The 27284-nt window shown below is 56.5% G+C and overlaps 2 protein-coding genes across 3 annotated transcripts; one reads left to right on the forward strand and one right to left on the reverse strand.

Annotated features, from left to right (window-relative positions):
* The first annotated feature begins 6121 nt into the window (after positions 1–6121).
* WRAP73 (WD repeat containing, antisense to TP73) lies at positions 6122–19517 on the forward strand. 2 transcript variants are annotated; one of them, XM_032395157.1, is made up of 12 exons: positions 6122–6259; positions 9352–9504; positions 10026–10142; positions 13484–13556; positions 14753–14856; positions 15518–15604; positions 15893–16027; positions 16104–16181; positions 17149–17254; positions 18215–18340; positions 18737–18928; positions 19215–19517. In XM_032395157.1, the coding sequence occupies exons 1-12, from the start codon at positions 6191–6193 to the stop codon at positions 19355–19357; spliced, it is 1383 nt and encodes a 460-aa protein (XP_032251048.1). In that variant the 5' UTR covers positions 6122–6190; the 3' UTR covers positions 19358–19517. The 2 variants fall into 2 exon arrangements, with proteins under 2 accessions (XP_032251048.1, XP_032251058.1); XM_032395167.1 differs by lacking the exon at positions 15893–16027.
* A 78-nt stretch (positions 19518–19595) lies between these two features.
* On the reverse strand, positions 19596–23888 carry TPRG1L (tumor protein p63 regulated 1 like). Its single transcript, XM_032395181.1, has 5 exons — positions 23591–23888; positions 23386–23477; positions 23124–23300; positions 22118–22271; positions 19596–21502 (listed from the first exon to the last, which is right to left on the reverse strand). Exons 1-5 carry the CDS (start codon positions 23789–23791, stop codon positions 21308–21310), a joined length of 819 nt encoding a protein of 272 aa, XP_032251072.1. The 5' UTR covers positions 23792–23888; the 3' UTR covers positions 19596–21307.
* Positions 23889–27284: the final 3396 nt, after the last annotated feature.

A 27284-nucleotide genomic window follows, 5' to 3' on the forward strand; every position in this document is an offset into this window, starting at 1 on the left:
TGGCCCCCAGGAAACTTAACATAGCTATCAAAGTACTTAAAAAGCAAGTTTGTGATCTAGTTCTGCCTGTGCTTCTTTACTGGTGAAATGACAAGGCCCCCCAGGTCTAAGAACTCATAATTCCAACTTGGCGACAAGCACAAACGAAATTTTGAGATTTCTGCAGCAAAGGTCGTGCACAAAGAAAATACTGGCGATTCCTCTTGGAGAAAAAGTCACAGGCACCACTAAAATCGTGGCTTGTTGCCGGCACGCATACTCGGAGGGAATGCTGATATTCACTTTTCAGTTAAGCACGAAGGAAGCTGCCCAAGTGTACAGCACTGCGGAATTCTACATTCTGGTTTAGATGGGTCCCGGGACCAGGGTCAGGGCGCGTCTCCCGTTCACGCTGCATGGGTCCGGGTCCCCAGGGAGCCCCCACTGGGGCACTCTGAAGCTTGGAACCTTGGGCAAGGATGCAAGCTGTTGAAACCTCCCCGCCCCTCTGTAAGTCGCACTCTCAGCATCTACTTTGCGGGCTGTTGTGAGCATTGCAGGGAAAAAGTATACGGAGTATTTAGCTAAATAGCAGCTTGATGAAATGTTACCTATTATCAGAGGTGCTCAACCAACACTTGTTTGGCTGAATTTTTTTTTTTTTTTTTTCCTCTTTGGGTGTGTGAATTAGGGCAGCATGTCCCGGGAAAGAGAGCACTTTTGACGAGCATATGTCTGCTCTGCCAAGGAACATGGGCCAGATAGTGGGCAGACAGTGGGGGCGGGGGGGACAGACGGGAAGTTTACAACCAGTGTGCTCATCTCTCGGAGCCGACTTCACTATGTTCTTTAACCTGAACCCCAATGAGCAGAGGGAGCTTCTATAAACCAGAATCCATTTTCCTCTACAGAACACACGAAGAAAAGATTTTCCAGGCGTCCTACATAACTTACTTAAGAAGACAAACTTTTCAAAGGCAATGTTGTTGTGTGTTTTGGTTACACTCAGGTAGATGCTGCTAATTACAGATGTGTGTTCTGTGTTTGTTAAAGAAATCTGGGCAGGACTGGATGCATTTGGCAAGGGCATATGATCACACAGTGTACCGGGTGGGGGTAGGGGGGACGGGTCCTGCAATAAAGCTTTTCTCACCTAGAGAGAAGACCCCTAGGGTAGCAAGGGAGCTCGGCGTTACTTAACCACTCCTTTGTTTCTTTTTCCCTTTTTTGCTGTATGAAATTAAATCATCAGAAAATAACATATTTTGGGGCGCCTGGGTGGCTCAGTCATTAGGCGTCTGACTTCGGCTCAGGTCATGACCCCGGGGTCCTGGGATCAAGCCCCACATCGGACTCCCTGCTCAGCAGGAAGCCTGCTTCTCTCTCTCCCACTCCCCCTGCTTGTGTTCCCTCTCTCGCTGTGTCTCTCTCTCTCAAATAAATAGATAAAATCTTAAAAAAAAAAAGAAAATAACATATTTTAAAATATTGACCCAGCACTCCCACAGAAATGCCTGAATTGGGAAATAAAGGTGTGCCCTCTCTTTTCATGGGGGCTGGATAGAATAAATACACTTGGAAAATGCTTCTGCTTTTTTTTTTTTTTTTTTTTTTTTGCAAACCCAAAGTTCACCGTGCAATGCACCATGTGCAATGGCTTTTTTCTCCCTTATTTTATTTTAGCAACGACTGTCACATAAGTATCTAGAGGATAAATTCCCCTTGAAACTGTCTCCCGTGTGGATAAATATGCTGCTTCTATCCACCCACCAATGAAATGGGTTCCCTTTTGGGTGTCAGAACCTTGGGGTGAATGTTTGCCTCTCTCCCTAAGTCCAAAGCCTCTCCACCTCCATTTTAGCTGTGTCGTTTACATGTGTTCAATGTTATAATAAATCCATTCTGGATGTGGGTGGGGCATACTCTATAAATAAATCCTGAACTGAGCGAGGCATCCTCGCTCCAGGGCCCCTAACAGGGGCCAGCAGCCTCCGCCAAGCCCTGGGCAGATTCCTGCCTCAATGCCAGCCACTCCGTTCCCTCCCTCCACCCCTCCCTCCACGGGGAGATCTGCTGGCCACCCGGAGCTGCCCCCTCCCCCAGGCTCCTGGCTCTCCCAACTCAGGATCAACAGCCATCACTTTTGGCCCAATTAGTGGACGCCAGGCATTGCTTTGTCATGGAGAAGAGGGGATTTGGACCCAAGGATTCTGACGTCCACATCTACCTGCTTAACTTCTGTACCAGAATGGCTTTCCCATGAGTACCCTTCAGAATTTGGAGACACTACCCTGTTCCCCATAGCCTTCACTAGAAGGGACGGCCAGTAGGGTCTAAGCACTCTGTGGCCAACGCACAGGTACCAGCTGCCAGGCCAGCTCACCTGCGGCAGCCCCCACAATGGATGACTGAGCAGGCACAGCTCTGCAGCCTCTTATTTTTAAAATCACATGCACAATCCATAAATTCATATGTTGCAGAATTTCAAACATCCTGTCCTTTTGTTCTCAATGTAATGCCTTTTTAGCTTTTAGTAGATCAAAAGACAGGTGGCTGGACGTAACAGTCAACTTTAGCAGCTTGATGAAATGTTACCTATTATCAGAGGTGCTCAACCTTAGCATGGCAGTGCAATATATTTCGGTTTACTCATTTTCTTCCAAAGCTAATTATTAAGGCTAAATAAATAAACAGCAACAATGACTATAGCCAAAACCAATTGTGTTAATGGTTCCCAAATGTCCAGTTATTTAATAAACAGACATAGTCCATTTGGATGGATTGACCCCCCGGAAGTTAACCATGCACTGTCTCCCTGGCCCCTTGCTGGTTGACAATGGTCTACCTGTCACCCACCTATTTATGTAGACAAGTGAATGCTTTCTGCATATCCACTTAGGGACCAGACAAAAATACAAGCTGAGTAAGAAGGTAATAATAGCTTCCTCCCTCCAAAGGCTGAAAGGACAGTGACTGCAAGGCAAGGAGGAGGAGAAGCTGTTTCCCCAGGGTGGGCCGGGGGCCTGATTCTGCCCCTCCTCTCTCCACCTGGAACAGACTCAGAAGACAGGCCGGGCACCCCTGGCCAGCTCTGAACCACCTGGAGATGCCCCTCTGGAAACATCGCTCTTAATAACTGACTCCATGGATCTGGCTTGGTGGTCACGCCCAGTTCTGCTGGTCCAGGGGAGCACTGGGTCTCAGCCTTGGGGAGTAGGGGAGTAACGCGGCAGGATCTGTACGGCCCTCTCGGGTACGGATGGAGCGGGCACCGGCGGGGAGGAGCTGGTCAGCGACCCGCACGTTCACCAACTTCCACCCGCACCTGCACCCCCACCGAGCCTCCCCTCAGAAGCTGGGGTGGAGAGGGGTCAGCTGGAGGAAGGCCCTCCGGGAATCTCAGCGAGGCTGTTCGTGGCCCCAGAGGCACTCGGGCAGGGCCCCGCATCTCTTGGCGGGCTGAACTCCGCCAGCTCCCTGCCACCGGCGCAACGTCCCAGGAGCCGGTTGGACTCGGGAGGGAGACCCTACGTCACTCTCTCCCACAGTGCCTGCACGCTTGCTCCTTCCTCGAAACCCCTAGCTTCGGAGCCCGTGCGCCCCCGCCCTGCGCCCCGGCCCCGGCAGGCCGCGCCCCGCCTAGGCCCCAGCGCGCAGGCTCGCCACGCTTCCTACCTGGTGCGGTCGGAGCCGGGGGCATCGACGCCGGAGCCCGCCGGGCGGTGGCCCCGTAGTGGGTGCACGGCGAGCGCGGGCTGCCCAGGCGGGTTATATGGGCGCGGGGAGGGGGGGCGCCGCGGGCAGGGACGGCCGCGGGCGTTAGCGCCTTGGGCCGCCGGCCGGGCGGGAAGGCAGCGCGGGCCGCTCAGCGCGGCGGGAGGAGCGCGGGCGGCGGGGCCGGGCGGAGGCCGAGGTGGCCGCCGGCGCCCCGCCCCCCCAGCTGGCTGAGTGCAAGTCGGGGTCCTGGGCGCGCTCTGCCCCGCCTCCTTCCCGCCGCCTTTTGGCGCGCGTTGCCCCCGCGGGGCCTGCTGGGCCGCCTACCCCCGGCTGGACGCGGGCCGGGCCCCGGGGCTCTCCCGCCGACGAGATGGGACCGCTACCCTCGGCCAGCGTGAGGGCGCGGGCTCGGGCGCGCGGGAGCGAGGGCGGGCAGAGAAGCCGACTCTGCGTCCCGACGCCTTGCTTTCCCCTAGACGCCGCATCTTCCCGACACCCGGGGCTGTCCTCCCGCCCGCCCGGCGCTGGGTCCCTCCGTGCGCGGGGTGCTCAGACTCCAAGGAGCAGGGGAAGGGCCATCCTGGTCCGCAGAGTGTCCGCCCCAGTTGCCGGGAACAGGGGTGAGGGTCGCGGCCACAGAGCCGGGGGGGGGGGGGGGGATTGGGGGGGGCCGTTTGAGCCCGGGTGGCTCCAGTGGGACTCGGAGGAGGGCGCGACGTCTACACTGTCACCGAGCCGAGGTCGTGGCCCCGCCCGGCATTGCAGATCGGCGGGGACCCTCTGGGAGAGACTCTCTGGCTCCAGCCCACGATCTTCCTGGGCGGAGGTTGTGTCCCTTGGACGCTAAGGAGTAACTGGTGACGCAAACACTCCCAGGTCACGGCCCGCACCCTGCTCCCTCCCCTGGCCACCGCCTGCTGGCACCGGGCGCCGGTTTCTGTTTTGCGTTCGCGCAGGTACGCGTGGGTGTCCACGGCGACACGTGGATTGTGCACTTGGAATTGCTCTCTACGCGCAGAGACCCGCCTCGGGCCGATTCTTCCCTCGGACCCGTGCTCCAGGAGCCGGGACCCATGCAGGGCGGGGCTTCGGCCACAGAACCGACGCGCATGTCACTTTCGGAGAGACTCTCTGCGGCAGGCACCTGCTGTGCACCGCGTTCTGGTGCTCATGGGACCCGTTATCTGCCTCCGAACCGCCGTCCCCGGGCTTGCGTGACCCTCGCGTCAGTGTCGCCTGTGGAATTGCATGCGAGCCGGGCTGGTGCAGACCGGTTACTCCGGCCGCAAGTGTCCGCATCTCACCCGGTGCGCCTGGCTCACTTCTGCACACCTTTACTGCTCACCTCCTGGTTCCGAGGCGCGGGGGTTGGGGACACAAAGACGAATCACATACACGGATTGATTTGGCCGGGACAGAAAAGCCTGGCACCGCCTACACGGACGCGTACACGCACCCCTACCGGTTTGTTCCGGGAATTTGGGGGGCGTCCGCGGGGAGCAGGCCCGGGACTGTGCGCACTGAGGTGTGCGGAGGAGCCAGGCTGGGTCTGGGTTTCCAGAGGGAGGGTCGAAGGCGAGTGTCTGGGTCCGCGCGCCCCGGTAGGCTGCGGAGCTCTGGCAGGGCCTGGTCAGGGCTGGGGGGAGCCTTCTTCGGGGAAAGAGGACAAGGGGTTCCCGGAGGGCGAAAGGACAAGGCACTCGCAGGGGAGCGAGCGAGGGGAGCGAGCAAGGTGCGCGACGCTGACCGCGGTTCCCGGCCCAACTCGGGCCTCTGCGCGGGTCCAAATGCAGACGGCGCCCGTGCGAAGAACCAGAGGTGCGCGCGACCCACGGCCCTGCGGAGTCAGCGTCCAAGTCATTCTCCCCAGATCTGGGTGGTACCGAGGTGAGGCGAGGGCCTCGCTATAGGCAGGGTTGCCCAATGCAGCTTTTAATTAAAAAAACAAAAAACAAACAAACAAAAAATAAAACAAAGAAAAACGAATGCGCATTTATACACCATGTATAAAATATAATATATGTATATGCACTATTACATATTCACGTACAAACGCATATTTATGTGTAAATGCACTTACATATAAGCGTATTTACATGTAAGTATAAATACACATATAAATGTAAATGCAGTCACACGGGACGCCCATGTACATTTGAAATTCAGATAAGGGGGTACTTTTTTAGTATAGATATGTCCCATGCAGTTTTGGGAACATTTATTCACAAAAATGATTCGTTGTTTGTCTGAAATTCAATTTGAGCGCGCGCGCTGCGTTTTTCTGGCAACCCCAGTGGGAGGGGACCGCCTGGGCGGGAAGGAGCGCTGTGGCGCGGGACCCCACGAACTACAAGCCCCACAATGCCGCGCGAGCATACGGGGCCCTGATAGGCTGCGCCATGCTTCCGTCCTCCGTCACTTCCGGCCGCGGAGGTAGCGGTTGCGGCAGTCCTGGCTGCTTTGAGGTTCGCTGGGCCCTGGGTCGGCGGCCGCCATGAACTTCTCTGAGGTGTTCAAGCTTTCCAGCCTGCTCTGCAAGTTCTCCCCGGACGGCAAATACCTGGTGAGCGGCCTCGGGGCTCCTGGGGTAGCAGCTCGGGGGTCCGCGGGTACGGGCCTCAACCCGGGGACCCGGGTGGATGCCTGGAATAGGTGGATACCCAGGGCAGGGAACCCGGGCAATGGTCTTGGGCAGTGGTCCCGGGAGGATGCCCGGAGCAGGGGCCCTGAGGCAGGGAACCCGGGCAATGGTCTTCGGCAGTGGCCCCGGGAGGATGCCCGGAGCAGCGGCCCTGAGGCAGGGGACCCGGGCTGTGGTCTTGGGCAGTGGTCCCGGGAGGATGCCCGGAGCAGGGGCCCTGAGGCAGGGGACCCGGGCTGTGGTCTTGGGAGCAGCGGCCCTGGGGCAGGGGAACCGGGCAGATATACCGAGCCGGGGCTCCAGGCAGGTGTCCTGGGTGGATACTAGAGCAGGGGCTTGGGGCAGGGGACTTAGGCAGTGGTTCTGGGCAGGGGACTGGGGCAGATATCCCAAACCGGGGCTCGGTGCAGGTGACCTGGGTGGATATCTGGAGCAGGGGCTCAGGGCACAGGACTTGGGCAGATGCTCCAAGCAGGAGCCCCAGGAACCAGACTTGGGCAGGTACCAGCCTCCCTGCACCTCAGTTTCCATCTGTCAGAAGCAGATAATGGCAATGCTGTCTTCACAGATTTGAGGATACAAAGGTATCAGCTCATTGTTATTTTGACACATAAAGGCAAATATATGATTCTGTTGGCTGTAATCTGGTGCATTAGTGTGGCTACTTTGTCTTTTCCTGCCCTCTTCACCTGCCTCTACCATATGCCAAATAAGTGATTGAAATAATAGCAATCTGTGCCCAGATAAATGGAGTTGTCTGCACTGCTATTTATTTGAGCTGTTAGGACTTGAGCTGTTCATTACTGGGGCGATAGAATGGTGCTAAAATCACTGAGCTACTCTGTACGGGAAATGTAAGTTTTGAAATAGACCAATATCATCAATGTATGTCCTCAGAATCTGGGGTGGGGGAGGCAGTAGGGGGGAGATAATTGACATTGGAAATGCATTAAGAAAAAAATCATGCCTTATAAAAGTGTACTTAGTTCTATGTATGAACTGACTGATGATGCTTCATGATTCTTTCTCAGATTGAGCCTTACTAACATCCCTGTTATTTGTCCAGCTCTTTGAGAATATAACTCCTTTATAGAGGTATTATTGTAAATCACATAAATTAGCATTCAGCTACAAAATACATAATGTCTTCTGCTTAAAGTTCACCCCAGAAACCTTGGTATATTTTTCAAAGTGCTCCCCATAAATTAAGTTTTTAAAAAATCATTTATGAAAATCCCAGTAAATTATAGAAAGAAAGACTGTATTACTTTGTTTTCTTTTTGTTGCGCTTTTGGCTTCTAGACTCTGGTGAAAATATGCAAGACACTTGATTATAATGTTACTGGAATCATGTTCTTCAAAGGTCTATCCTAAATCCTGAAGAAAGTAGGTCTGTGTTGCCATTTTTAATATCTTGCAACAGATTTGACATGGTTTCACAAGTACTGATACAGATATTCCATTTCATAAGGAGTTCATTGTAACGGATCACAAAGCTACAGTGTGACCCGTGTTCTAATCTGCAATTGCCCTCCCCTCTCCTTTTGACAAGGAAAACTCATGAGGCCTTTTTAAGATGAAAGTTCATAGAACACAAACCAGTGATTAGTTTGATCTTGATAAGGACAAGAAGGAAGCAATTAACATTAAAAATCAGCTGTTCATTTTAAAATTGTAATATAATCTATAGTCAGCAGATAAGTAAACTCAAATTATTTGCTTAGATATGGGTATTATTAACAACCATGGCCATAAACTGTCTTCAGGAAAACAGTATTGACACTTACACATGTTCCTAGGCAGGATTCAGAATAAGGCAGTGCAGCTGTAAGAAAAATACCCCTGCTTTTCCCTCCTGTGCTGGGAAAGCGTAGTCCTCATCCCACACGTCTCCTTTGAGCCTCCAGGATACCAGCTGGGTGTCTTACAACTCAAGTCAGTTCTGGCACGATCTGCCTGGAGACCAACAGGTGGACAGTACCCACCCCACATCAGATGCCAGCCACAGTAGCAGGCCTTCAGCTTATCCACAGACTCACTGGGCTACAAGTTCCCACATCCCCCTCTCAGGTTGGGTTAATCTGCCAGAGTGGCTCACAGAACTCAGGGAAACACTGGCTTACATTTGCCAGTGTGCCAAAACATATGATAAAGGACACAGGTGACCAGCGAGATGATGGAGAAATACACAGGACAAGGTGTGAGAGGGTCTGGGGTGCAGGAGCCTCTGTCCCCATGGGGTGGGGTGCGTCACCTTCTTTATGTGGGTGTGTTCACCAGCCTAGAAGCTCTCTGACCCCCACACTGTTGGCATTTTTACAGAGGAGTCCTCATGACCAATTGTTAACTCCATTTCCAGCCCTCTCCCCTCTCTGGAGGATGGGGTGGGGCTGAAAATTCCAAGATTCTAATCATAGCTGGTATTTCTGGTGACCAGGAAACCCACGTAGAGTTGCCTCATTAGAACAAAAGATGCTCCTATTGCCCAGGAGGTTTCAAGGGCTTCAGGTGTCCCATGTCAGGGCCCGGGGGCAGAGACTAGTGTGTATGTTCTGTTACCTCAAAGTAAGTGAGCGTTTGCAAAGCATCCTTATGTCTCAGTGGTCCTTCTCAGCGAGGACCCCGAGACCTCCCTCCTCACTTCCTATGACTTGTCTGCAGGTGCTCCAAACAGCAGAGCCCTTGGTTAGTTCACAGAAGAGCTCGTCTCATGTTGCTTCCTACTTGAGTTCTTAATGTGTAAGTAGGAAAGGCGTAGAAAATGACTCAAGTCTACTTTACCCTGGAACATAACAATTTTAACACATATTTTGTATATTTCAACTGTATCCTTGTGTGAACTTCTTTTCTGTTTCGATTGGGTGATATAGTCGGTGAACGTGAGCCGTCCAGATAGAAGATGCATCTGAAAGGAGAGAAGGAAATGGAATTCCTGGACGGAGGGGAGTGCAGATATCCTGAAGTCTCCCTTCCTTTAGATTGTAGACCATCAAGGGTCTCTTTTCCCTTTCTAGGCTTCTTGTGTCCAGTATCGCTTAGTGATCCGGGATGTGAACACCCTTCAGATCCTTCAGCTGTACACATGCCTGGACCAGATCCAGCACATCGAGTGGTCGGCGGACTCCCTGTTCATCCTGTGTGCCATGTACAAGCGGGGGCTGGTGCAGGTGCGCTGCCCGCAGGGCTCGCAGCCGGGAGGCCTCCCCAGAGGGTGGCCTGGACAGAGCGCTCGTGTTCTGTTACCCTTATAGTTTGGTGGGGAGAAAAGGGGGCAATGTAGCTCAAAGCCAGTTTTCTCTTAAAATTATAATTGTTCTAACGGTTTAGGTACTTTCAAAACAAGAAAACACTTAGATATTCTTAATTTGTAAGCAAATAGAATTCTGTAACGAAGTATTCACAGACAGCCGTGTAGCAGCTTGGACATCATGGGTTTTGGGCAGCAGTAGATGTGGTGTTCTGTACAGATCTAGTCTCCCTACAGGAGCGCTTAGGGTTGGCAAAGGGAATAAACTGTTTAAAACTCAGCACAGTGAAGTCACATAGCAGTGTGGCTTTGTGCCGCAAGCAGGCCCCGGCCCCTCCTCAGGAAAGATTTGGAAAGATGCCCTGTGTCGTGAGCCGTGTTTTGGCTTGGTCCGTGTGCTGATCTGTCGTGGTTCTGCACTCGTGTGTGTTGCAAATGCAGGTGTGGTCCTTGGAGCAGCCGGAATGGCACTGCAGAATCGACGAGGGCTCGGCCGGGCTGGTGGCCTCGTGCTGGAGCCCCGACGGCCGCCACATTCTCAACACCACCGAGTTCCACGTAAGTGCGCAGGCATGTGGCACTGATCCCTTTCTCCTGAAATCCCCCGGTAGCGGTAAAGTGGGTGAATTTTAGAGAAAGAGGTGTGTCTTAAGTCATTGGAGTGTTAGAGTCGCATCGTGTCGTTACATAATCTTTTTGCCCAATTTTAAAGAAAAATAAAGCAGATTTTTAAAAAATTCTTCAATTACATTTTAAAGGATTTAAACAGTGCCTTTACTTTGACAGTAGAAGGTGAGCTTTATTGTGAACGAGCTTCCGTTTTTCCGTTCAGCTGCCTGACCTGTGACCATCAGTCACTGCTTCGCCCTTCTGTTCTTCCCACACTGGCGCTCCCCCTGGGCCCTAGCACTGTGCCGGGGCTCCACGTACAGACACGGGTGTTTGAAATCTGGTAATAAATCCCGGGACAGTATAAGTATGCCTCATGAATGTATAAAATTAGGGAATTTGGCAAATACAGGGTGTTAGGGTAGAAGGTCTTTGGTGTCAGCACTGTTTGTTTCCAGTGTGGAAACACGCATGAATTAATGATGTGTCTTTGAGGGGGTGTTATAACCCAGTGGTTGGGCCTGAAGCCCCTGAGGGCCGTCTGAGGCCTGGGCTCCCAGTTGCCTAGTGCATGCATGTGGCAAGGGAGCCATGAGGACGTGGAGTGACCCTGTGGGTGTTCTCCAGTGTTTTCCAGTCTTTTTCACTTTGGCGTCACCTGGGATAAGGTTTGCATCCAGCCGTGCGGGGACGGCTGCTTCAGTCGGCCATGTGGCTTCACGTGGCTGCTTCAGTTTGAAAACCTGCTTTAAGTGTGGTTTCTGCTCATACAGGCTGTTGGAGAGTGAGCAGGACACGAAGGGCATTGGTTTCCCCGTGGTGCACACGCTGACCTTTTAAAGATGCTCACAACTCGAAGTTCTCGGATCTGGTGATCTGAACTATCTATGTGGCCTTGCTTGACAGTCTTCATGATTAGAATTCTTGGGGCAGAATCCAGTCTCCAGATGGGCACGTTCCATGGGCTCCCGGCCTCGTGTACATCCATATGACAAAGAAACTGGGCCCTTTGGACAAGGTTCCAGGTGTATAAGAAGGGAAGACCGGTGTGTGCATACACATACACACGCGTGTACACACTGCTGTTTGGTTTGCATTTGTTTAAAGTTTATGTGCATGAATTCATACTCTGTATTCTGTGGTGGTTCTGTTTCCCCTCAGTGGTTTTCAGTTCATCCACATGGAAGGTACGGCTCGTTCTTCCATCCCTCCTCGGAGAAATCATGCCACTCTGCTATTGCAGGGTATTCGAGGTGCCGGGACCCACCTCGTTGCTGAGAGTCTACTGTACGTGACCTGTGTTGAGATGCTCTGTCTCGGGTGTAATCTTGGGGGTTGCCTAGTTAGGGTAGATGGCATTCAACTTTCCAAAGTATTTGTATCAGGGTTTAGAATGATTACCAATCCAGCAGAGCTGTAGTGTTGTTGCATTTTGGTTTTAATTTTCATTTCTCTATTAGTGAGGTCGAGTGCTTTCGTATCTTGTTTTACACACCCATACACTCACACACTTCATTTAAACACGTGAATCAGGGTCATGTGGAGTCCATAATGGTGTGTGGGGTGAGGTAGGGATCTTTTCCCCAACAGTGTTTATCAAGAATTGAGTTTCTTTGTATTTACAGAACATTTCTGATTTTTTGGAAAATTTTTAGTAGATTTTATTTATTTATTTATTTATTTATTTGAGAGAGAAAGCAAGCACAAGTGAGGGGAGGGCAGAGGGGGAGGGAGAGGGGCGAGAGAATGCCAAGCAGACTTCGCACTGAGCACGTGAGACTCGGGGCTCGATCCCATGACCCTGAGATCCTGACCTGAGCCGAAACCAAGAGCTGGACACTTAACCGCCTGAGCCCCCAGGCGCCCTGCACGTTGCTGATTCGTGTTCCTGCTCGGCTATTGGCCCATCGATGTGCCGGCTGCATGCTGTTGGAGTCACTGGGGTTTGTGGTGTGTCAGCATCTCACGGGACTGGTCCGCCTTTCTTGCTCTCATTCTGTCAGGTTTTTGAACGTACTTGGGAGGCTCTGTAACTAGCTGCTCTCAGTGAGGACTGTTGTCGCGTCACAACGCACTGAACCTGTATTGTGCGTCATTGTTCTTTATCTCTCACGGATCTTCTTGCCTCACGGCCCGTGTTGGTGGCTGTTCGCGTTGCACAACCACGTTCTGGCTTGGGCTCTTGTGCTTTGTTTTTTTCAGTCCTGTTACTTTCCACTTTTCCGTGTCCTTGCCTCAAAAAAATAAACGGACAGACTTTGTCCTACATATCCACAAAGCCAGTTAACTGCCGTAAGCGGTATACCCACCCCTTCAGGCGCCCGCACCGCGGGGACAGGGACGCCCGGTCGGCCCCCATGCCGGCCCCGGTGGCCACATTCTCCATCAGCGGGACCGCGGCATGCGGGTGGCTGCCACTCAGCCCCGCGCTGTCGTCGGGGGGATCCGCGGCCCGTTCCCGGTAGCTGGGCGCCGCCGTGCTGCACAGGGACGGACATTTGCTTTCCACCTGCCCTTGGACACACAGTTGGGCTGGTTCCCGTGTGCACTGTGATGAGCAAAGCTGCTGCGAACGCGCACACAGGAGCGTGTCTGCGCACGTCTCCTCGCTCTTGGGGAGACCCCAGGGCTGGGTGCCAGGAGGTGCCCGCAGACGGTTTTAGGAAGCTGCCAACTGGCCTCCCCCGTGCCCTTCTGCGTCCCAGCCACCGACCTGGAGGTGAGAGCTCAGGTGTGCTGTCTCACCAACACTCGCCATTCCAGGTTTCTGCTATTAGTCTGTGCGGTGGCGTGGTGTCTCCTTGTGGCTTTAATTCATGTTTTCACAGCGGTCACCCCCATAAGCCCTGTGCGGCATGGCCACCGTGCGGGTGGTCCCACCGCCCCCTCCTGCTCACGAGTCTGCTGAGGCACAGGAGGAACTGGGTCGACCTCCCTCAGTGCTGGGGACCCCCAGTGACCCATCCAGCGCCCCCACATGAACGTGTTTCTCAGACTGCAGAGCTTCTGCAGGTCTGTTACAAGAGGAGAACTGCCGTTACTTTGAAATTTCAAACTACAGTGCACTTATGTGTGACCTTGTGTCACTCACCTAATAGAAAATGAAAACCGAATACCAAGAGCATGAAGTTTCACAACTGTAAACTCGGAAGAAAACATCCCTGGAACTATTTTTAATTCTCCAGCAAACTGCTTACTTGAGTCACTGAGTGGGAGACCGTGGGAGGCTTAAAGTGGTCTTTCGGCAGCTGCTAAATCTCTGCTGTTTTTTTTCCCCTTTTCCTCGACAGCTGCGGATAACTGTCTGGTCCTTGTGCACAAAGTCTGTGTCTTACATCAAATATCCTAAAGCCTGTCAGCAGGGTGAGTCGGCCGAAGCTGATTTTAAAGCCATTTGTTGTAGTTTTGGTTCAGGGAGGGGGTGCCCTCTTTTATCACAGAGAATTCATGGGCAAAAGTAGCCTCGGCAGCATATCAGCGCAGAGCCAGGCTTTTTTCTCTGCACCCAGACCTGCTAATGCTTCGTCTGTGACTTCCCACGTGTGTTTCTAGAGGACAAGGATTCCCCTTTCAAGAGAGAATCAAAGGGCCTCAAAGAAGTAGGGTTTACATGTGGTCTCCTTCCCTCTGTCTGTCGTAGGACTGGGGCCCAGGTCCCTTCAGCTCATGCCTCTCCCAGGACCCTCCCCCCACCCCAATTCTGAACTTCAAGCCTCTAGGCCTCCTGGCGGCCAGCCCTGTGGTCTCCGTGCCTGAGAGAGTGTGGCCAGGCAGCCTCGGGAAGGTTCTGCACACCTGGCCTGCCAGCGCTGGGAGCTAGCGGGTACCCGTTCCTGAATGTGCAGTGATGTGTCTTTCATTTAATAAGCAGAATGAACCTTACGTAATTTGAATATTTTTCCTTTTTTCTGTTGTCATTAGCAATTTAGAACTTGAATTTGAATGAAATGCAATTGCACGTTCATTTTTTATCTTTTTATAACTGGAATCTCAGTGTCTCTCCAGATAGCATACACATTTCTTGAGTGGAAGCAACAGGTGTTTGTGTGTTCTTCTGGCTCATGAAGTGTGAGATGTGGCCCAGGGCTTTTTTCCAGGCTCATACAGAACTGGAAAATTAACATTTTCAACCAAAGTCTATTTGCAAATTCTTACCTTAAATTTACTTCTTCCAAGTAATTAAATTCAAAAGTGAAAATAGGAAGTGTAATGACAAGCTGACTTTAAACCAGCAGAGTTCCCTACGATTGGTTTTCTAAATAACGATCCGTAGAGTGTCGTGAGGTGTAAGCTGCATTTTTCAGTGATGTTCTGTGGTTCTTCGGGGCTCCGGTTCTTCGGTTTCCTCACAGATCCCAGCCGGGCTCTGCGGGTGTCCGTGGAGCAGCCCAGCCGGACGGCGGAGCCCGCGGTGGGTCCCTGTGCGCTCGGCTCGGCTCCTCTGTGGGCGGCGTGGGCCTGTGCCTTCCTGCGACCTCTGCTTCCCGCTTCTCACGCCTCCTTGAAAGTGTGAGTTCTCCTCCTCAGCCCCGGACAGCAGGCCCGTTTCCTCTCGGCAGGGATTGCCTTCACCCGGGACGGCCGCTACATGGCGCTGGCCGAGCGGCGGGACTGCAAGGACCACGTGAGCGTCTTCGTCTGCAGCGACTGGCAGCTCCTGCGGGTAGGAGGCGCTCGGCGGTCCTGTGGGCGGGTGGCTGACTCGTGGGTCCCTGGCAGCTCCAGGGCACCTCGGGACAGTGTGCGGCCGTGTCATGGCCTCGCTCCAGAGGGCGGCGAATGGGCCTGCCCGGGGTGCGGGGGGCGTGATGTGCCGTGGGATTTGCGTGTGTGTTGCTGTATGAGGAGGAGTGCCTGCTCTGGGCGAGACGCCAGGGTGACAGGGTGCCGAGCAGCCCAGGGTGCGGAGCCCCGCCCTGGCCGGGCTTACATCTGCGGGAGGGTGGGTGCAGTGGGAATGCCCATTCCATCGGAGCACCGCGGAGACCGCATCCACTGGGCATGGAGTGTTCTGGCACGATCTTGCCTGAGTTGGCCTTACAGGGGTGAGGCTGAGCCAGGCAGGAAGAGGAGGGAGAGGGGTGCGTAGGGCAGGCAGCGTGAGGGGCCGTGCTGGGCCCTGTCCTGCCTGGTGGGCTCCAGCCACGTTCTGGCTAGCCTGGGACCTCCTCGGTGCTCAGGCAGGATTTTAATTGCAGAAGGACAGAGCTGTAGATATTTTTGTCCATTTTATATAAGGAAATTAAATACTAAATGTGTTAAATAAAAACATCAATTATAAATTGTGCATTTGTTTATCTGTTTCTCCCTCTTGCCTTTGGAAGCACTTTGATACGGAGACCCAGGACCTCGCAGGGATCGAGTGGGCCCCAAATGGCTGTGTGCTGGCCGTGTGGGACACCTGTCTGGAGGTAAGACAGGGACCAGGTGGACCCTTTGTGTTTGAAGTGCTTTGACCCGTGTTTACTTGATGCTTTGCGAATGTGGTGGCTCGGTTAGCTTCCCGGGCTCCGATGCTGAGCAGCAGTCCTTTGACCAGAAAGTCCTTAGGTTTGTGGCCAAGGTCCCCACCGTCGCCTCGGCAGGAGGGCCTGTCTTCCCTCCGACTTCCCACGCACTGTCCGAGTCCCACTGGCGGGCGTCTGTCCTTCCCGGGCTCAGGTCGGTGTGAGTCCCCGCAGCAGTGGTGTCTCCTCCAGTACAAGGTCCTGCTCTACTCGTTGGACGGCCGGCTCTTGTCTGCCTACTGTGCCTACGAGTGGTCCCTGGGCGTCAAGTCTGTGGCTTGGAGCCCCAGCAGCCAGTTCCTGGCGGTCGGAAGCTATGACGGGAAGGTGAGGACAGAGCAGCGCATGCGGTGACCCGGGGCACAGCGCGGACCGGGCTCCCACGCGCACTTTGTCTCCTCAGGTGCGCATTCTTAATCACGTGACTTGGAAAATGATCACAGAGTTTGGGCATCCAGCGACCGTGAATAATCCCAAAATAGTAAGTCTGGAACATGTGCTGCCCTCAGAGCAATATTTGGGGAAGGGAGGTAGAAAAATACCGCTTTTTCACTTTACGTATTGGTTGTGATGTAGGTACTTATCTCACTAGAAACTTCTGTCACTGTAACATTTCAAAGGATTGGAAGCAGTGTCCCTGCCCTATCCCTCCCCCTCCCCAGACGTCTCAGATCTGCCCCTGCTCTCGGCACAGTAACCAGGGTCTCCTGCCTGTAAGCACTGAGCACCTGGGGCTGGAGAAGCAGACCAAAAAGTACGGAGTGGGTGTCCCTGGGCAGGCAGGGACAGGCGGCCTGCTGAGGGATCACGGGGTCAGACGCCAGGAAGAAGTGATACAGGATCTGAGGGAGAAGCTGTTCAGGCAGCGGGAATAAGAAGTGCAAAGATCCTGAGGCAGGCGCTGGGAGCGGGGGCAGCACAGCAGGGGACAGACAGACCCTGGCCTTGGGGAGCTTGCCCACAGATGAGAAACATGAGTAGAGACGGAAGGAGGGCCGGGAGGGGTACCTGAGGAAGGACTGGGCTGGATGTGCAGGCAGGGAGGTTGTAGGAGGCCAAGTCCAAGCAGGCCGGCCATGCAGGTCTGGGAGAGTGCTGCAGGCCCTTCCAGCCGGCAGCCCCAGCGCGCTCTAAAGCTGTAGGGCGGGCGGGGGCTCCGTCACCTCGGGCACAGGCCTGTCAGGCTTCAGGCCACAGATGCCCCCTCGTTCCCTGGGCCTGTGTCCGTTACCTGCCGAGTGGCCGGTCGCGTGATGCAGGTTTATATGCCGCCAGCACACAGAGGGCGCTAAGAACCCCCACGAGGGAGCGGGTGTTGCTGGGCCAGCGTCTCTGTCCTGTCACCGGGAATGCCACGCCTTGCCATGAGGTCAGGCGTCACTGTTACCGGGTGCTGTCACCGCCCCTGCTCGCACCTGTCCTGAGCGGGGTGGTGTCGTGTGTTCCAGGTTGTGTATAAGGAAGCTGAGAAGAATCCGCGGCTGGCACTGGGCCGCCTGGCCTTCCCCCCGCCCAGAGCAGCGGCCGGCCCGGCCTCCACCGCGGAGAGCAAATGTGAGTGCAGAGGGCGGGGGCCATTCACTTTGTTCTCCTTTTCTTTTTTATGAGAGAATCCCACTTGTCCAGGTAGAGTTCAGATGTTCTTTTTTTTTTTTTATTTGCGAGAGAGAAAGTGTGAGCACACGCCCAGGGGAGGGGCAGAGGGAGAAGCAGACTCCCCGCTGAGCGGGGAGCCAGACGCGGGGCTCGAACCCGGGACCCTGAGATCTGACCTGAGCCGAAGGCAGACGCTTAACCAACCCAGCCACGCAGGCGTCCCCAGACATGGGTTTTTTTAGGTACACTTTCCCTTTCCTGTAACACCTCGCAGCCGTGTCCCTCCACCCGCGGATCAGGAGAGCAGGGGAAATGTTTGTTGATTGCATTCAAGCGCTGGGAATCCCAATCTGACAGCCGGTGCTCTGCGGGTGATTGCTTTAAGGAGTGGTAGAGTGCCCTCGGGTCAGCCAGAGGGGTGGGAGCAGTCGGGGGCCTGGCCTGGAGCGGCCGAGCTGCTTGTGGGTCCCGGCCGCCGGCTGCGCTTCAGTCCCCGCTTCGGTTCAGCGGGCGCAGCGAGGGCGTCCCGCGGGCTTGAGGACAGAGGGGCCTGGAGCAGCCAGCAGGCCGGCGCCGTCCGCTCCCAGCCGCGGGCCCGCACCCCGGTGGGGCAGCCTGGACACGGCGAGCACACCTGCCTGCCCGGCCTTCGTCCTCCTCTTACCCTTCTGCTGCCGGTTTTATGACGTCGTTCAAGGCTTCCTTGTAGAGCAGTTTGGGGCGTGCGGCGGAATGGAGGCGAAGGCGGAGTTCCCGCACGCCCCCGCCGTGGGACCCCGCCGTGGGACCCCGCCCCGATGTCAGAGCGTTTGCCCCACGCGCTGACGTGACGTGGCTCCGTGGGGGCGGGGCGGCCGCCACGCGGTGTCGCCCGCGCGCGCCCCGCGACTGCCCGCAGCGTCCGCTCCGATGTTGCAGACGAGATCGCCTCGGCGCCGGTGTCCCTGCAGACTCTGAAGCCCGTGGCCGACCGAGCGAACCCGAGAATCGGCGTGGGCGCGCTGGCCTTCAGCCCGGACAACTACTTCCTGGCGACGAGGAGCGGTCAGTGGCTGCGGGCCCGCGCCGGGGCCGCTCGCGCGTCCCTCTGAGCCCCGGCGCCCGGACCCTGGGAGGAGGAAGCCTGGGACCAGGCTGCCCGCCCCGCCGCGTCCCCCGTCGGGTGCCGGGACGCTGTGCCGCGGAGGCTTGCGGAGGCGCGGCCTGGTGGGCAGCGCAGTCGGAGGGCGACGCTGGTAAAGAACAGGGGCGGCCGCCAGCCCGGCGGGGCCGTTTTAGACAGGTTGTCGGCAGTCGTCAGGCCTGCCTGCGGCCCTGAGCCCGGGGGCGGGGGACGGAGTGTGCGGCCCGCGAAGACCCCGGGCAGCGGTGCCCGCGGGTCGGGGGGCTGCCCTTCGTGCGCGGCGACGACGCGAGGACCCGTCCACGTCTCCTCCTCAGACAGCGTCCCGAACGCCGTCTGGATCTGGGACATACAGAAGCTGCGACTCTTCGTGGTGCTCGAGCAGCTGTCCCCGGTGCGCGCCTTCCAGTGGGACCCCCAGCAGCCCCGGCTGGCCCTCTGCACGGGCGGCAGCAGGGTGTACCTGTGGTCGCCGGCGGGCTGCGTGTCGGTGCAGGTGCCGGGCGAAGGTGAGCACGGGCTGCGGTGTTCTCCCGGCGGCCGGAGGCGGAACCCCAGCGGTCGAGCCCGCCTGGCTCACTGCGTCCCTGCCTCGAGCGTGGGGTGGGAGTCACGGCCGGCCCCCAGTGCGCACACCTAGCGCAGGCCTGCTGCTCGCAGCTTCTGGGCCATGTAAGGAGGCCCCCCCGAGCTGACAGGTGGGGCTGTAGCTGGGTCTCTGCAGGCCTGTCCTCTGCCCACGGGATGGGGGGCCACGTTCACCCTTTAACCCTCTGGCCGCCTGTCTTTGTCCAGGTGACTTTCAGGTGCTTTCTCTGTGCTGGCATTTCAGCGGGGACTCACTGGCTCTCCTCAGCAAGGACCACTTCTGTCTGTGTTTCCTGGAGACCGAGGAGAGAGTTGGCACCGCCTTTGGACGGCCCGGTGACCACACATAGGGCCTGTGTGTACCCAGGCCCGGGTGAGACCGAGGCGGGATGCCTGGCACGTGCCGGCTGTGGAGAAGGGACGGGCTTCACTGGGGAGTTGCTCTAGCTGGCCCAGAGGGAATGATGTGCTGTTATTTTTCTATAGCGTTTTTGTCAATATGTATGGTATGAAACTAATTTTTTTTTAAATAAATATTTGCTAATTCATAAAATGGCTGATGCTTGTGTTCATGAAAGGTTTGGGTCACGGGAAGGACTCCTTCGGGTTTGTTGCAGGTTTTGCGTTCACTTTCTGATAAAGTAACTAACCCCGTTTCTCCCTCAGACAGACGTCCTGCTCTGCTCTAGAGCCTCCATTCCCCATCACTGGAGGTTTCTGGAGAACGGGCTTGGGCTTCCCATGGGCTGTGTTCTGGACTACAGGGAGGGGAGCCCTGAGCACCGTGAGGGGTGGTGCCACATGGGGGGGGAGGGGGGAATGCAGGTCCCAGGGCCGTTGGGTCAAGGTCGGCTCTGCAGGGAGTCCAGCCTGGCCTTCTGTCCAGAGCAGTTCCATCCACCTCTCAATTAAGGTGCTTCTGACAGCGGCCAGGACTGAGAGGCGCCGGCAGAGGAAGTAGGATTCCAAAACTGGACTCATCATCCTGGCTGAAGGCTAGTTTGTACACCACTATCTGGGCTTTTCTGTGAGTGAACTGTACCAGAACAGTAATTCCTTAGGATCCCGAATGTGCACAGCAAGTTGGCAGATTTACAAAGCTAACAGCTTCAAAGAAGGAACGACATCTGTTCGATTGTAAATGTCTTTACTACAAGACCAAAAACGAAGGCTCAAGACCCAGGTGGTGTGGAAGCAGCCTTTCGATTTTCATAGGCTGCTGCATTTGGAGCACATCCCTGCCGACTAAAGCTACACCAGAGTTGTAAATATGGAGGAAGAAACCTGTGAGCCAGCACTTCAAGCTGATAACAAATGCTCCCGGTCGAGCCAGCAAGCCGAGGACGGGTGGGCGCATGGGTAGTGTGCCCCGGTTCCCACGTGGACATGCTCTTCTGCGGGCCGCCACGGCTCAGGCGTGGTCAGGGCGACGCTGACAGCCTCCGGTCTGCGTGGGCGCTGCGGTCACCGGGCCAGGGGTTAGCAGCATAGGAGATGAGAATCTAATACGGTCCCTTTTTTTAAAAGGGCATTCTTTAAAAGCAAAGTAAGCAATCCCCATTTTAAATATGAGTATGAGAATACAAATCTAGACTAGGCGTAGTTGTCAAACTGTTTGCAAAGAACTATCAAGGTGACTCTCAAATTAATGAATTGTCTAAAAATGACTTCCTGCAAACTTCTGGGCCTGGGAAAGATGCCAGAGGTATTAACACAATATAATTTTAGAAAAAGTGTGACTTTAGGTCAAACACATATTTACACAAAAGCAGCTGTTCATTCAGGAGCTGACGAGGCAGACTGTCTCTCCTTTAGTTCAACAGTCTGGGTTGTTTTGCATTTAGCTTTAAAAAAATGAATTAAATTTCAAAATACAAAATTTGACACCAAGTATAAAGGTATTTGCAACTACAGGCACTGGGGTTTAGGGACCTCCCTGGGTGGAACAATCTACACGGTTGAAGCACTAGCAGGGAGGTTCTAGTGGGATCACACGTTTATTAACATGCTAGAGTGCTGGGCTGGGAAGGACCATGAGAAGCCAAATGCAGACACTCCAGGAAAAACACGGAAACAGGTTCTAGAAGATGGAATACCGGCCAGGACAGGGACAGCTAGATTCATTTTGCTTTTTGTCTGTAGCTCCTATTACCAGATGTCCAAGATTCAGCTAGAGTATAGAATTCATTTGACTATTCTAATCGCGCTCAGATTCCCGAAAGGTTAACAGCCCCAACCCTGCCAGGGGCAGCAGAGCTGGCCTGACACCCCGAGTCCCCAGATCTGCCTGTGGGCAGCGTCTAGAAGCCTATTTTGCCTCTGGTCATGGAATAACCCAATTTAGCCTCGTTGTTAATGAAGGACATCAATCCCACGTAGGTCTCAATGAGGAGGGGACGCTCCAAGACCAGCACACCGTTGGCTTGTCCCGGCAAAGGACTCTCTTTTTGGGCTTTTTTGACAGCTTGGATTAACATAGCTTTGAAGCTTTCCAACTTTAAAGAGAGAGAAAACATGTTGCTGATCAGTGATCTATACCAGGAAAAACCCCACCCATTTCTGCGCCAGCCCCCGTCACTGCCCTTGGATGGGATGCCTTTCCCGCCACATCCTTGTAGTCGCTTAGCTCACCTTCTTGATGTAGCTCTCCGGACATGTCAGGCCTAGCCCTGTGCTCACGGGGACAGAGGACAAGCCTCACAGAGCCTTGCCCTCTGCAGGTCGGAGCAGTTCTGCCGTAGGGACCTACTTAATCCCTCCGCCACCCACCAGGCTAGCTAAGCAGGCCAAGGTGCACAGCTGGCAAGTGGGCCCCAGGGTGTCCCCTCCTGGTAAACTAGTACAGACTGCCCAGAGCCCTGCTGGGCCCTTCTCTGAGGCAGTCATGGCTGCAAGGGGCCGTGTCACAGAGCTACACTGACCAGGAGCCACTGGGCACACAGGGCTATTTCAACATGAGCTAACTAAAACTTTTAAAATTTAGAAGTTTGTTTCCCCAGTTTTACTAGAGCAGTTGAAGTGCCCCACAGCCACATGTGGCCACCGTGGTGAGCAGGGCAGGCCTAGGACGTCGCCATCGTAGCCGGGCGGCGCGGCTCTTCGGCTCTTACTTGACACAGAGAGGCTGTCTTCTCATCCGCACCGGCCATCGGATGCTCTATGAACGTGGCGTAGGGCACATTGGTGGACCAGGGGTTCCATCTGTTTATGAAGGAAGGGCGGCTCTGTTTGTCCCACTGAATGCGAATCCCAAAACCTTCTCGCCTGCAGAGAAGAAACGAAGACTTCACACGGCCGGCCCCAGCGCTCCCAGGCAGCCCAGTCAGGTGTGGGGGGCGACGTCAGGAAGCTGCTCCATGGCCAAGGACAAGACCTACGACGTTTCCCAGCAGAGAAGAACTTCTGGGCTCTAAGAGTGACAGCAGTCTGCAGTCACCACACACTGAATACGACAGACTGAATATGCTGTGTTGGTCAAGCCAATCTTTACACAGTGCAGTTTAATGGGCAATGGGAAGACTCTGTAGGTGGGCTGAGTACATGAATGACAGGTTTGCAACTTTAGGTCTTTTGTCCAGAAGTTCTCACTGCTAGCTGGCATTCTTTCCAGTCCCCAATCAAGCCTCTGCAGCAAAACTGTACCTGGACTGCGGAAGTCACTCAACCAAACTAAAGTCTAGACTCCTCATATTTCACATTACTCCCTTCGGCAAGTCGGCCATTAAATGTTTTCACATTTAACTTTCAGTGACATCTGTAATGAAAACAACACACTTTTTTCTGTTAAAATTCAACTAGAGCAGAGCTTGATGTGACCCGTGTAATCCTTTCCTGGCCAGAGGTAAAATGCTGAGTTTGGCCCCCATCTTAAGAATGCCACGTCAGGTCTGCCTCCATAGACCAACCTCAAATTCATTTTACTACAAGCCTAATAGCTTTCTTTTTGTGCCAGTTTTCCTTTTAATGCACCTGCTGTCTGTTAGTCTCTTCTTCTATTGATCTGAGGCTGAGGCTTTTATGTTTCCCCAAATGGGAGACCCAAGACAACCCAGAGGGCTGGTTTTGGAAGGACTGACTACAGGCCCTGGTACTCGGCTCGCTGTTGAACAGACTTACTTGTTGAGCGATTTCGGGGGAAACTGGAATTCTCCGCAGGAGATGGTGTCCACCGCATTTAAGGCGATGCGGACCACCTGCTGGCACTGAAGGCTGATGAAGTCGTACTTGCAGATGAGAAGCGCCTGGTCTGTGATGAGCACCAGCCGCTCCTTCTCGTTGTTCCAGTGGTCAACCCTGTCCGCACACGGTATGCGTCACCGGGCGCGCCCCGCGCACAGGCCACCCGGCCGGTCCCCGCGCCCCCGCGCGCCCCGCTCACTCGGTCAGCAGCCACACGCCCTGGATGTCGCCGTCCTCCACCGGCCGCACCACCACGCCGATCTCCTCCACCGCCTGCTCAATGGTGCCGGGCTGCGCGGGAGGAGGGTGGGGTCACTCTCGGTCCTCCGGCATCCCCCCAACCCCGGTGCCCCCGGCCCCCCGACCTGCCCAACCGCCCCGCGGCATCCCCCGGCCCGCCTCACCCGGAACACGAAGTACTCCTTGACGCGGGCGCGGCGCGTGGGGTCGTGGATGCTGAGCGGCCACAGCGTCTGGCGCAGCGGCGTGCCCACACCCGGCCGCCCCCCAACCGCGCCGCCGCCCGCGCCGACCTCCTCGCCGGCCGCCAGCACCGCCGTGGGGCTCGTGCCCGCAGAGTCCACCGAGTCCCGCAGCTGCAGCATGGCCAGGCCCGCCGCTGCCCGGGACCCCGACCCCAGACCTCGCCCGAAGTGGCCGCAGTCGCCGTCGCCGTCGCTGTCGCTACCGCCCCGGGCCCGCCTCGGCCCCGCCCCAGCGCCGGCCCCGCCCCGGCCCTGCGGGTCGCCGCGATTGGCTCGGCCTCGTCAGCCCCGCCTTAGACTCCGCCCCTGCCCGCGCCCACCGGCCCTGGCAATTGGCTCTTCGCCAGCCGTCTTCTGCGATTGGTCCTGCTCGCCTCCAGTTCACAATCGCTCCCGCCCCTCTTCGTACCGGAAGCGTACACCGCACGCACGCCCATTTCCTCTAGACGCGAGGAGGAGAGAGGGGTGGGGCCGAGGCTGGTTGCCAAGGAGACGCAGAGGGTGCGCTCTGAGTCAAGTGCCAGTTACCTGTAGAGGGGGTGACTGCCCCCCACCCGCGGTCTCCGCCCCACTACCGACGCGCCCCCCGCCCGCGGTGTCCTTCCCCCCCACCTCCCCACCGCGGACGCGCCCCACGCCCGAGGTCTCCGCACCTCCATCCCCCTACCCCACGGACGCGCCCCCGCCCGCGGTCTCCGCCTCCCTCCTCCCACAGCACCCCCCCGGAAGCGCCCTCCGCCCGCGGTCTCCGTCCCCCCCAGACTCACCCCCCGCCCGCGGTGTCCTCCCCCCCAACCTCCCCACCGCATCCCCGACGCGCCCCATGCCGGTGGTCTCCGCCCCCCACCTCCCCGACACGCTCCCGTGCCCCTGGTCTCCGCACCCCCATCCCCCCACCCCACTGACGCGCCCCCGCCCGCGGTCTCCGCCTCCCCCCTTCCATCCCCTCCACCCCCCTGCCCTGGCCCGACGCGGCCCTGGCCGCGGTCTCCACCTTCCTCCCCTGCGGTCACCGTCCCCATACGCGCCCCCTCTTTGCAGTCTCCATCCCCCTCTTCGTGGTCATCACCCCCCCTCCGCAGTCACCGCGCCTGCCCCTGTGCCCCCCGCCCCGCGGTGGTCACTGTCCTGGCACTCGCTCTCCCCACAGATGCACCCCTTGCCCGCAGTCACAGCCCCCCAGACACCCGACCCGACTCCAGGAAGGGCCGAGAGTTCAAGAGACGCTGCCCACAAGGCGTGCATGGCCTGGGCCGCGCGGGCTTCCCGGGCTTCCCAGACGGAGGAGCTTTGGCGCTGGGCGCCAGGCGCGCTCGTGTGCGGGTTCAGGGATGGACATGGAGCAGCCGGGCCTTGGGCCCAGCGCTCTGACCAGCAGAGTCCTCCCTGAGCCTAGGAAGCAGCCCTCCGCTGACCCGTTTCACAGAAGGGTACACTGAGGCACGGGGTTGGTCACTTGCCACCGCAGCTCATCAAGGGTCAAAGCAGGATTCATGCCACCTAAGTCTCCCAGCCCCTGCTTTTGTCCTCTGGACCCTAGAATTGCATCTGTTCTTCCTGTGAGTGATCTCTTCGGGCAGAGCTGGGGCCACCTTAGGCTTCTGCCCTCCTGTCACCCCAGCGCGTGGTCTTTGCCCCCACAGGCCCCAGGCTGTCTTCATCACCATCCTTCTTGCAGGAACCCAAGGGCTGTGCATCCAAATCCTCACCCGGTTGGTCATTTGGGATGTCCACTGCCTTGACTCATGCCACCCCAAAAGCCTTCTTGCCTCACCCCTACTAGGTCCATCCTGCAGTAGCCGTTTAAGGCAGCCCTCCCCAGGGGACATTGCCATTCCCCAGGCCTCACTCACTACTTTGTTCTTTGCTGTTTCATCTAATAATCCACCCAGTGTGCGCGTGCGTGTGCCCTATTAGTTAGGAAAGCTCGGTGCACTGGCCCTTTGCATATGGTTGCGCTTTGGGGTTTTTTAGCCACTCTCATAGTTCTTTAAGTTTCACCAGCGCCCAGGCCACACACTACTGTGTGCGCCCCACAGGTTTGGAGAGCGCTGGGGGTGTGCCTAAGGCTGCCTGGCTGGCTGGGCTCTGCCGCTGAGCCAAGTCCCGCCCGTCCACGTGCAGACGTGGATGCCCTCACGGGTGGTCCACAATTCAAGGATGGCCCGGCCTCCTCTTGCCCAGGACCTCCCCGTAGGGAGGGTGCTGCAGCGCTGCACGCAGCACGTCCTCGACGCCGCTGACCGCTCCCCTTGGATGTCAACCCCCACAGAAACTGGGGGCCCCAGAATGCGGAGGGAGTCTGCCTGGTGTGGTAGGAGGGCTCGGGTCTTGGATCCCCCACCAGAGACTGATGGGAGGATCTGCTCAGGAGTAAAGACGGCCAGGAGGAAGGTAGCGAGCGGGCACAGAGCCGTCCATCAAGGACAGTACACTCTCAGGCTGGGGGAGCCGGCAGGGCCGGAGGGGGTACCTGCACCGGGGCAAGGGGGGTCTTTTGATTTTTATGTTTGCAGAGGTTATGGGTCCTAGCCAGGGTGACCTCCAACTGAGGTCGTTTCCAGTCCTCTGAGGGACTCCTCCTACCGGTCAGGAGGTGGAGTTTTTGGCCCTACAGGGTTCCTGCCAGGGCTGCCAGGGCTGGCTTCCCCCCTGGGGGAGGCTGAAACTGCAGTGTAAATATAGTATAATGAAGCTGTTGGTCACTGTGGGCTGGGAGAAAAGAGCCCAGGCCCTGCACCCACTGTTCTGGGGCCACTAGCCCCCGGGGGTGGGAACCCATGAAATCACTGCTGACCACCGCCTGCCCCCAGCTCATGTCTAGCTAACTGCCTGCCCTGGCCAGTCCCTGTGGGGTGGGCCTAAATCAGGCCGCTGAGGTGCCTTCTGGCCCCTCTCTTGGGTCCCCTCTCAGGACGGAGGGGAGTCAGAGCAGAACCAGGGACCCGTCAAGCCTGGCAGCAGGCGTGTGGGCTCGGGAGCCCCTCCGTCTGGGCTTGGGTCGTGGCTCCTAGACCTCTGTCCACGAGGACTAGCACACTGAAGCGCTCTGTGCCTCAGTTTCCTTTTCTGTTGAGTGTGGATCATGGTAGTTCCTACTTGCAATGGCCGTTGGGAGGATTAAGTGAGTCGAGGCCTGTGGCGTGTCCAGACCCCCGCCCGGCCCACGTTCAGAGGCACATCCCTGTCAACCGTTCCTCTTACTTATGCAGGTCCCGAGTGCCAGGTGCACATGCAAATACTGCCTTTGCTCCCAACACGCATGCATGGGGGCAGCGTCACCCCTTTTTACCGAGGAGAAAACAGTCCCAGAGAGGTGGTCCCTTCGCGAAGGCCTCGCAGAGCCACAGGCTAGGACCTCCTGAAGTTCCCAGCCTGGGCTCAGGCCCCCACAGCCTGCTCCCGTGGGAGGTGGGGAGACAGGAGCCCACACACCGAGGCCGTGACAAAGCAGCGGCTTCCTGCAACAGCGACCTCCAGGGGCGTCTCACCAGGGTGGGGGTTGGGAAGGGGAGCCAAGGCCAGGGGACCAGGCTGCCGGCGGGCAGGGTGTTTCCAGGGGCTGGACAGCCAGCCCCCGAGGGCCCGGCCCGCTCTGGGTCTGGGTCCTGGC

Source organism: Phoca vitulina, unplaced genomic scaffold (genome assembly GCF_004348235.1).
Source record: "Phoca vitulina isolate PV1807 unplaced genomic scaffold, GSC_HSeal_1.0 scaffold2, whole genome shotgun sequence".
Taxonomy (NCBI): domain Eukaryota; kingdom Metazoa; phylum Chordata; class Mammalia; order Carnivora; family Phocidae; genus Phoca; species Phoca vitulina.